General features: G+C 39.9%; 1 protein-coding gene across 1 annotated transcript; it reads left to right on the top strand.

Annotated features, from left to right (window-relative positions):
- The first annotated feature begins 9,055 nt into the window (after positions 1-9,055).
- On the top strand, positions 9,056-11,009 carry CKS2 (CDC28 protein kinase regulatory subunit 2). The gene is made up of 3 exons (XM_065740573.1): positions 9,056-9,155; positions 9,316-9,443; positions 10,736-11,009. Exons 1-3 carry the CDS (start codon positions 9,097-9,099, stop codon positions 10,786-10,788), a joined length of 240 nt encoding a protein of 79 aa, XP_065596645.1. The 5' UTR covers positions 9,056-9,096; the 3' UTR covers positions 10,789-11,009.
- The last annotated feature ends 177 nt before the right edge of the window (positions 11,010-11,186 follow it).

Here is an 11,186-nt window from a genome sequence, read left to right on the forward strand (position 1 = left end):
AATTCTCCTAGTACCTAAAAGGAAGAAGGAAGGAAGTCACCAGGAACACTGAAAGTTGGAAGATACAAATGTAGATAAAACAGATAGAATTGGTTTGCAAAATGGAAGATTCAAAGTCATGGAAAGGAAATCTAATTATCCAGTGTAAGCCAACAGTTTTGAAATAGACATAACCAAAAGTTTCCATAGGAAAAGAATAAATGAGATGAGTCTCCATAAAATAATACAAAAAGTCTTAGTGATATTCTGGAATAATATCTATTCACAGGAGCAGAAAGAATTACATAACCCTACTTACTGCTAGTGAAACCGCTCTAGGAACAGTATATTTCGTGCTGAATGTGCTTGCTTTACAGAAGGATGGTAAACATGGCTGTGAACTCAAGCAAGATTGCAATACTGAACATCATGAGTTTAGCTATATTTTAGGGATATGATGACTTTTTTTTTAATTAAAAAAAAAAAAAGAAAGAAAATGGAAAAATGATCCATACTAGGAAAACATAACATAAGATTAGAATCTATAAATAGAACTGATAGTACCTAAAGATTTTGAAAGATGAGTTCTGCTTAACAGTAATGAAAGCTGAGTAAAAAATTTCAAGAGTCTGACACCAATTAAACTTGTTCCCAGCCATACAAGTGCAGTCGGGATATGCCACAGCATTTGGCCTGACTCAGCACTAAGCCTTTAGTGCTACATTCATAAAAGAGAAAGAAGAAGTTCTGTCAGAGATATGGTGGCTCCCCAAAGGAGGGAAGCTCTGCTGTCTGACAGTGTGACTTTTTAAATTTTTATGGTAAGGGACTGGGAAATCTCATCTTTTTATGTGCGTTCTATGACATTTAGATCCTGCCTTGCTAATCTGTGTAAATGTTCCCTCAGAGGTATTAATCACAAGAGTGTTATTTTTTGAGATGAAAATATATGAGCTCTCTGCAAAAAAATCTGATATTATAGTCTTTTTAAAATGTTTAATGCACAATTAATATAATCTCAGCTAATAACTACAACTGCTGGCTTTCAAAGAAAATTTATCACAAAATCAGTGAGACCTTCAGCGGCCATTGTAAAACATATATTGTTATATTGTATTCTTATTGAATAACGAAAACTATTTGTTTAGTTTTTACAGTTTTCTTATATTCAATTCAGTATCAATAAAATTCAGTCATCAACTACTATTCTAATAAAACACTATCTTAGCAACATATTAAAAGGTTTTAACAATACCTGCAAACATCACACATTTTCAACTTAAATACATTTGCTTCCTCTCCTTTGTATGTACAAAAATTCCATGTGATTACATGGCCAGGCACGCATGATCGTGATGGATTCTGCAATGTGTTGAAGATAACTTTCTGATGCAGGTGGTGGAGGAGCCTACAAGAGGGTGGGTATTACTTACCAATAATGATGCGCTTGTTAAGGAAGTGAATGTTTGGGGTAGATTGGGATGTAGTGATCACGAGGTGGTGGAGTTCAAGGTCTTAAGCAGAAGAAACAAACCAAAAAGTAGGATTACTACCCTGGACTTCAGGAGAGCCAACTTTGGTCTCTTCCACAACCTTCTTGGAGCTATCCTGTGGGCTAGTGTGTTAAAAGGTAAGGGGGCCTGTGAGAGCTGGGCAGCATTTAAACAACACTTCTTCCCAAGCTCAGGATCAGCTCATCCCTGTGAATAAGAAATTGGGCAAGGGTGGCAGTAGACCTGTGTGGATGAGCAAGGAGTTCATGCATAAACTCAATGGGAAGAGAAAGGTCCATGAAAAGTGGAAAAAAGGGTCTGACCACTTGGGAAGAATATAGAAATGTTGTCAGGGACTGCAGGGATGTGATAAGGAAGACCAAAGCCAGCCTGGAATTGGATCCGGCAAGTGAGATAAGGAAATATAAGAAAGGCTTTTTTTAAGTATATCAACAGTAAAAGGAATATTATGGAAAATGTGGGTCCCCTACTAAAAGAGGGGGGTTTTCTGGTAACGCGATGCCAAGAAGGATATGAAGATAATGAATGCCTTATTTGCTTCTGTCTTCACTGTGGAAACTCCCACTTGGGACTACTAGACTGTGTGGGTAAGTGAGAGGGTCTGGGAAATTAAAAGAGAGGAAACACCTCTCTTATGAGGAAAGGCTGAGAGATCTGAGTCAGTTCAGCCTTGAAAAAAGAAGACTCTGAGGGGATCTGATCCATGTCTATAAATATCTAAGGTGAGGGAGGCAAAGGGATGAGGCCAAACTCTTTTCAGTAGTGTGTGGTGATAGAATGAGGGGAAATGGTCACAAACTGAAGCATAGGAAGTTCTGCACAAATGTGTGTAAAAACTTCTTCACAGTGAGGGTGACAGAGCACTGGCACAGGCTGCACAGAGGCGTGGTGGAGTCTCCTTCAATGGAGATGTTCAAGACTCGCCTGGATGTCTACCTGAGCAACCTGGTAGACCAGGGAGCTGCTTTGGCAGGGGGTTGGACTAGATGATCTCTAGAGGTCTTTTCTGGCCCCTAGAATTCAGTGATTATGTGATTCAGTGGTTAGTTTTAAACATTTGAAGAAACTTTTTCTCTTAAGGGGAGAAAAAGAAGTCAATGCTCTGGACTCAAATTCAAAATCCTAGTCTATAACCTTCTTATATATAAATCCTGGAAACTACAGACCTCTGGAACAATGAATAAATAAATCATTCACAGGCTCCTCCAGCATAAAAACAAGGATGAGGCAGACTTAATACAAACAAAATAAGGTGCCTGTGCTCAGAAAGGAAGATGTTCAGCCATGGAACTCCTTGCTACAAGATACAATGGATACAGGATATTGACATAGGCCTGAACATGACAACAAAATTGATGAAATAAATATCTATCTGGGGCTCTTACATGCAAAAAAACAGTAATCCCTAAAATCTAAGGGTAATCTGGGAAGGTATAATCACATACTTCACAGAATCACAGAATTGTGAGGGTTGAAAGGGATCTCTGGAGATCATCTAGTCCAATCCCCCTGCCAAAGCAGGCTCCAACTCTTACACTCTTTCTTAGGCATCCAATACAGAAGGTTGCAGAGATGTGTTTGGCTAAAATATCTTTTTCTCAGATATAGCACTGACATTTTAAAATTTAAATAAAGCCATTACTCTAACCATTTAATCACTGTCCCAAAAATATGCAGGGATTAAAAATAAATCAGAGAGATTCCAATGCATTTTTTTTTCCATAGGTCTACTTTGAGATACCGTCATGTTGCACAGCCTACCAGAAAAAAATGTGAGCAAGACTGTGCCTCATCTGACAGTATATTCAAGTACTTGATTCTCCAGTCATTTATGATACCATCCTGAATTTGCTGTATGAACACTGGTTGCTATGGAAATAATCATCTCCTAAATTCAGCATTACTGAATTTGGTTAGTATAAGAGTACTTGAGTGTGGCTCCTGTTCAGATCAGAGCTGTACTCCAGTGATAAAGTTCTGTTCGCTCTTTACAGGAAATTCATAGGAAGAAAGTTTAAGATAATTAAATCTTCATTTAATGACATAGATCTACACTAGTCCCAAGGGATCAGCCCCACCTCTGTGCCTGGGAAGATCATGGAGCAGATCTCCTGGTTACCATGTTAAGGCACATATGAGATGAAGAGGTGATCCAAGATAGCCATCAACCCCTTCACCAAGGGCAGATCTTTTCTGACCAAACTTCTATAATGGAGTGGCAGCACCAGTGGAGAAGGGAAGGACAACACATGTCACCTACTTGGATTTCTGCAAAGCCTTCAATATGATTTCTCACCACATTCTTCTCTCTAAATTGGAGAGGTATGGATTCTAAGGATGGACTATTCGATGGATTCAGAACTGGTTGGCTGGTCGCAGCCAAAGGGTTGGTGAATCAAAGGGGTTTTGCATCTGGGTGGAGGCTGCTCACAAGTGGCGTCCCACAAAGGTTGGTCTTGGGATCGGTGCTATTCTACATCTTCATGAATTACACAGATGATGGAATTGAGTGCACCCTCAGAAAGTTTGCAGACAACACCAAGCAGAGTGGCGCAGCTGATATACTGGAAGGAAGGGAAACCATTCAGAGGGACCTGGACAGGCTGGAGAAGTAGGCCCATGTTAACTTAGTGAGGTTTAACAAGGTCAAATGCAAAGTGTTGCACATGGGCCTGGGCAATCTCAGGTAATAATATAGACTGGAGGTCTATATTATTCTATATAATATATATTCTATGTATATTCTATATATAGAATTCTATATCACATTATATTATATAGAAGTATTCCTTGAGAGCAGGTCTGTGGAGAAGGACTTGAGTGGACAAAGAAGCTAGGCATGAGCCAGCAGTGTCTGTGCTTGAAGCTCAGAAGGCCAATTATATCCTGGGCTGCATCAAAATAGGGGTGAGCAGCAGCCATATTTTCCTCTCTGCCTTCTGGGGTGGTGAGGGATACAGAGCAGTCTAGGAAAACTCAGGTCCTGAATAAGTGGCTGAAAGGCTGGTGCCACCAAAATAATTTTGGGTTCTTTGACCTTGGGGTGGTTTACTTGGTGCCTGGACTGATGGCTGAGGATGGGTCTTGCCTGTCTCCAAGGGGAAAGCAGATCCTAGGCCAGGAGCTGGCAGGGCTTGCTGAGAGAGCTTTAAACTAAGTATGAAGGGGGAAGGGGAGAAAATGTCACTCGCTAGGGTGGAATGAGTTGTTCAGAGCTGTCAACTAGATTTGATGGGGGAAGAGGCTGCTTGGAGAGGTTGTGGAGTCTCCTTCTCTGGAGATGTTCAAGACCTGCCTGGATGCCTACCAGTGCACAACCTGGTCTAGGGAGCCTGCTTTAGCAGCAGGGGAGTTGTACTAGATGGTCTCTGGAGATCCTTTACAACCCCTACAATTCTGTGATTCTGGAATGTTTGCAAAATACAGTTCTTGAATCAGTGCAGGTAATGGAAGGTGTATCCATAATTTGCTCTTTTTCTAAATTCAGTTTAACCTTTCTCTGATGGCAGTGCACTGTAATTAGATAATTTCCAGCGCTTGCACTTGCTTATTTAAAGATAGCTAAACCACCAAAATACAGCAACACTCTTCAGTCTTTCCAAGAAATAGTTCACAATCACATGTGAAATGAAGAACAAAAGATAAATGATCAATTTTCTTCAATTAACTGAGGTTAATTAGCATCCAAATTAACTCAGTGCTTCTGAAAAGATATTTCAAATTGAGTTTGTCAATAAATCCAAATGTAAGTATCTAAGATCAGATAAACTAATTCTGAAAATCAAATATTCAGAGACAAATATTGTTAATTTTAGACATACAAACAGTCTAATTTAAGTCTATAGAATCAGTGTTTTGAGGATTTCTAGGGTTGAGAAATACTAGGCAAGTACCATGTGAAGCTACAGGTACATCACAGTTAATGAAGGACAGAACTAATGAATTGTACATGGTTGAACTGAATTCATGGTTTGTGAATGGCATTTGCACCAAAGGCTGGAGGATATTTGCCACAGGGGCATGCGTATGTTTTTAGGTCCCATTCTTCAATGTTGAGTAAGGTCTGAGTTTGCTATAATGTCATCTCTCATCAGAATATTTCTGCTCTGTTACCAAGAAATCTGCAATAAATTTGTTTATGAACATTTCTGTTAAATTTGAGTGAAATTAACCAAGAGGTTCAATCAATAACCAAATTCAATAGAAAGCATAATAGCTTGATCCTTGTTTTCAAATAGAACAGATTAAAAGTACAAACACACTGTTAAAAGTTCGTTAATATATATAGTGATTGTGATATACATGCTAATTATTCATAAATAATTAACGGCACATGAAAAAGAAAAGTTTCCTTGACTGTGGTCTCGTTCTATTTAGGAGAACACATTCAAGACATTAATGTCTTGGAAGAATGTGTTTAAAAAAATAACTGTAGTAAAAGTATATTCAATTTCAATTTTTCAAATGTCCCATAGAACTGAGCAGAATATGCTGCAAAAAAAATTGTAATGCAAAATTGTTCTGAAGACCACAGATGGGAAATTTTACAACTTCCCCTTTTGCTAAAAGTCACAGATTTTTTAATTTTTTTAATCCACAGTAACTTAGTTCCTAAATTCTGTACAAGCAATTGTAAAGTGAACACGAGCTCTTCATTAAGACTTTTGCATAGACCATGCAATAAGCTTATTATATTTTTATGAAGTATTTTTACAAATACCCCTAATGTTAAGGTTTTCATTTTAAGAAAATGTTAACAGTGGAACAGAGCAAGTTAATGGTACTGTTGATTCATTCACCAATTTATCTAGTTTAGCAAGGGAAAAGAAACGATGAAAGAGGGAGCTGAAATGGCATTCTAGCACTATCAGAATATCTCCTAGCTTTAGATTGCAACAAGCAGTATGTTCATTTTATCTCTGCCAGCTGATTAACAAATGCAGTTCTTCAGCCCTGAGGAACAAGTGTTTTCAAAATAATTTCAGGGATCTAAGGCAAAATTGAATGCCTACCTACCTAAGAATTCTTATAATCCTCTTTAAAATTATTGTTTGGTATAACTGTGTTTGAAATGAAAGAACAAGTTGCTTTAAAGAAATTCCAGGCTTTTACTTTTGAGTGTACTTGAAGGAGGCTTATACGTAGGCTGCCATCAAGGTCAATTTTCTCTCCTACTCAATATGCATGAGAAAAGCTAAAACGTTTCAAGTAAGGTACATAGAGAAAACATCTTCAGTGCAACAGAATCCCTTTGTTGAAGTGTTTTCTATTTCCATCATTAAATAATGTCATTCCTAATAAAGTACTGTGTGTAAACCTGCCTGAAGAGTTAAAAAACCATTGTTCTGACTGAAAACTAAGCAAAAAAAAAAAAAAAAGAAAGAAAAGAAAAAAGATATATTTTGTTCAATTCAGCTGAAACTTTAGGAATCTTACAGGTGATTTGCTCTTATGTGATTACATTGGAATTGATACCTAAGTTGAGAATCTTTGCTAACAACTGAATTTGAACAATTAACAGCACCAATATGAATGTACTTGTTTCATTTTGACTGTAAATGATCTGTGTAAATGTGCTCTAAGATTTGGTTCAGTTAAGAGAAAAATATCACTGTCAGATTATAACAAACAACTCCATATAACATCCAAATCCTTGTTTGCGGTAATGTTACATGTTACATAAGCAAATCCTAATATTTATTGAGCTTGCTTTAAACTTTAGCATTCAAAGCTTCAGACTTCTTCCACTTCAATGGAGCCCTGCCGCTGAAAACAGCAATCCCTATCCAGGTCACTGTCTCACCTTGAAGCCTTGCTCACCTTCTAATATTTTGGTCATTAGAACTTTTCTGAACAGAAGCATTGCACTGCCAGAGACAAAACATGCATTTCTGATAGCACTATGAAAGCAGTAAATTAGCCTGGGTTTCTCTTGAGAAACAACAGAGGGGGCAGAAGAGGAATTTCAAAGAGAAAAGCTGCCTTTTGGACAACACAAAGCTTTTCTAATCCTCAAGGTTAACTGTAACCAGGAAATAACTCAGGTTTGGGAAAACCATTCAGTGTTCGCATACTGAAAAATAACTCATATCTTACTATCTTTCAGTTTCTGGGAATTTACTACTGGTATTCTACTATAAAAACATTTAATGTGCTAGTTCTCTGTGTAAGAAGGCTTGTAAGTTTTTACTTGAGTGCACCTGTACCTAATGTTCGTTACTGCACTCTGGGCGTGAGCTGTCAGTACCGTGCTCAGGCCAAAACAGAAGCAACAAAGTGAAGGACGTAAGAGTGCCTCAGAAATTCCCCATGCTGCAATAAAAATTCCTTGGAAATCCATCATTTTCCTGCACAAGTAACACGCAGTACCATATATAGGAGCAATTACCTAGTAAGGACAGGGAGTAGAGACATTTCACAGCCAAAAAACCATTTACCAAGTGGTGTCCTGTCCTCTTTAACATCTTTATCAGTTAGATAGATGACGGGATTGAGTGCAGCTGTGAAGTGCAGTGTGCTCTTGCAGCCCAGGAGGCCAGCTGAATGGGGGGCTGCATCAAAAGAAGGGTGGCCAGCAGGGTGAGGGAGCTAATTCTCCCCTTTACTCTGCACTCATGCTCATTCTGGAGTCCAGATCTGGGTTGTCCAATGCAAGAAAGATGAGCAGCTGTTGAAGCAGGTCCAGAGGAGGCTATGAAGTTGATCAGAGGGCTGGAGCACCTTTCCTGTGAAGACAGGTTGGAGGAACTGGGCTTGTTTGGCCTGGAGAAGATTCTGGGAAGACCTCATTATGGCCTTCTGTAACAATGGAAGATTTTGAAGACAAGGGAGATCTACTTTTTACACAGGTTTATAGTCAAAGGACAAGCAGAAATGGTTTTCAGTTAAAAGAGGGAAGATTTAGATGAGATGTCAGGGAAGACTTTTCACAAGAGGGTGATGAGCGCAAGCTGGCTGGAGAAGCTGTGGATGCCCCATTCCAGGAGGCGTTCAAGATCAAGCTGGATGGGGCTCCGGGCTACGATCTGGTGGATGGTAACCCTGCCTGTGGCAAGGGCTTGGAACTAGGTGCTCTTAGAAGCCTCCTCCAACCCATTCTTTGACTGCGGCACACTACGCAGCACCTGCAATGTCCAGAACGCACTTTACGCTTACCCTAAACTTGGAGGCGGTGGGAGGAGCCTCCTCCGCGCGTCAGAAGGGAGCTACCCCCTCCCACTCAGAAGCTCGTCGGGCCAGCAGCGCACGAGACCGGCACGGGACTGCCAACCAACGACCGCCTCCGGACCCAACCGCCCAACCCAACCCGCTCGAGCCCACCGGGGCCGACCAATCACCGCGCTCCTCCGGTTCACGTGGCGATCCGGCCCCACCCCCCCTTCCCTCGCCCATCCTTCCGCTCTTTCCTCTGCGCCGTCCTTAGATTGGTGAGTCGGAGAGAGGGCGGGACACGGAGAACCTCCGCGGGATGTCATTGGCTGTGCCAGCAGGCCAATGGGAAAGAGCCGATGGATTCAAACGGTAAGGGCTCGAGCGCGGCGGTTAGTTATTGGCAAGTCTGCGAGCAGACTGCACTGCGCCTGGAGCTCCTCTGCATCCTGCCATGGCTCATAAGGACATCTACTACTCCGATAAATACTCTGACGAGCAGTACGAGTACCGGTACGAGAAGGGAAGCGGGAGGGAGTGCTGCCGGCTGCACCGAGGCTGCCTCTCGGCGCTCGGGTTGCCTTCGAAGACAGAGCTCTGCTGTAGAGCAGTAGAGAGCTGTGCAAGCTATCTAGGGATCAGCATCTGTAACGTGTTAATTACTGATCTACAGGCATGTGATGCTACCACGAAAACTCTTAAAACAAATGCCAAAAACTCACCTTCTGTCTGAAGAGGAATGGAGAAGCCTTGGTGTTCAGCAAAGTGTAGGATGGGTTCATTATATGATCCACAAGCCAGGTAAGTATAAATGAATACAAGCGATGAAAAAAAGGAGCTTAAAATATGTATTAAAAAACATATATCTAAAATACCGCTTGAGCCTGGTATTTTAGTATTTTTATACTAAAATAAAACGGTATTATTTATTTCATACTTTAAACTGAAGTATGAAAATGAATAGTTCCTCCTGCTGTCGAGTGTGCTTCTAAACGTCTTGATTGTTTGAGATTTCTTCTGTCAGCTCCTTGCTGTTTCAGTTGGGTAGCAACATAAGCAACACAGGAAGCTTTTTCTTTTTGTGTGTGTGTAAATTTCACCTCTGAATCTTCGAACTGATCATAGAAAATGTTAGTCGTGTTCTAGGTGTATGCATTCTCAGTGTACTGACAAATCACTGAGTTGTAAAATAGTTCAGAAGGGACCTTGAAGAGCACCTAGTTCAAATTTATTTGTACCTCTGCCTCTGGAGTAAGTTTTTCATGAGCTCATTCAGAATATCAGTGACTGACGAAAAAATTATATAGCAGTATATTTCCATGAAATGTACTTGGAACACCTACCTAATACAAAAACCCTGCAGATGCTAATATAGACCATGTCCTGCGTTTGTGCTATGTAAAATCTGTGATAATAGTTTGAGGTCTAGTAGCTGTGAACTAAATGCAGCCTTTCAGTTATCAGATGATGATTATCAGATGATGAAGACCTTGAACCTCTCCAATAACCACATACTAAGATAGGCATACCTGGTACTTGTTAGTCAGGCTTTTCAATGATGAACTGAAGCCAGCCCCATGAAATTCCATCTGTCCAGAGAAACAGATAAATAAACTTTACCTTTCAAAGCTTCACTTACCTGGATACCTTTGGCACTTTTGAATGAGCTTTTTGGAGAGGCTTGTAGCTTAGTTAGATCAATACTAATATAAGCTAGCTATTATTAACTGAAGAGGCTTTTGTTGTTTTTTGACAGTATATGCTTAACAGGGACAGCATCAACAGTTTCTTACACTGAGTAATTAAGCTCTTCAAATAATCTAATGCAGAGAGACAAAGATAGTGTTCCATATTTGCAGTACTTCCTTCCTCCACAAGGTTTTGATACTTTCAACCTTTCGTATAAATTTTTAAAGCACGTTTTTGTGAGTTCTAAGGTTCCTGTAGCATTGGTCTGTAAATACTACACTTGAGGACACTTTTGTGGGCTCATCTGTTTCTTATTTAATAGTATGCTGTAAGTATTGTTCAGGCCTTATTAAATTGATGAAATGCTGCTTGTCAAGGCACTTTCTTCCATTTTATTCCCACAGAGCCACATATTCTTCTGTTTAGAAGACCTCTTCCAAAAGATGATCAGAAGTAAATTGCTTACTAGAAATATTCTCCTGAATCTTCTGGAACTTTATGTATATGTGTTTATATGTTGGTAGTATTCAGTGAATACCTTATGTACAAAACATACAACTGTAGCTGTGCATGAGCTGTATTATTCACAGCAAGAAAGCTCAGTCAAATGCAATTCCTTGTAGGCTGCTATTCTTTCAAAGGGAAGTGGAACTGTTAATGTTTCTTAATCTGAAATGAATTCTTTTAAATGCAGTTTACTACTGTACATTTTGAGTCTTATCCTGTTTGTAGTAACTCTGTCACTCAGCTTTTCTGCTGAAACGTTGCATGCTAAAAAGCAGTGCCTCACCTTCAGAAAGAAATAAACTGCTTCTAGTGCTCTCTGAAATCTACATCTCTATGGAGTTTTAATTC

Source organism: Cyrtonyx montezumae, unplaced genomic scaffold, assembly GCF_038088225.1.
Source record: "Cyrtonyx montezumae isolate F1298 unplaced genomic scaffold, pur_monq_1.0 scaffold_29, whole genome shotgun sequence".
Lineage (NCBI taxonomy): Eukaryota > Metazoa > Chordata > Aves > Galliformes > Odontophoridae > Cyrtonyx > Cyrtonyx montezumae.

Coding starts and splice junctions, on each gene's coding strand:
- CKS2 (XM_065740573.1), top strand. CDS start 9,097: ATGGCTCATAAGGACATCTACTACTCCGATAAATACTCTGACGAGCAG. Junction 9,156..9,315: donor GACGAGCAGTACGAGTACCG/GTACGAGAAGGG, acceptor ACTGATCTACAG/GCATGTGATGCTACCACGAA. Junction 9,444..10,735: donor TTATATGATCCACAAGCCAG/GTAAGTATAAAT, acceptor TTATTCCCACAG/AGCCACATATTCTTCTGTTT.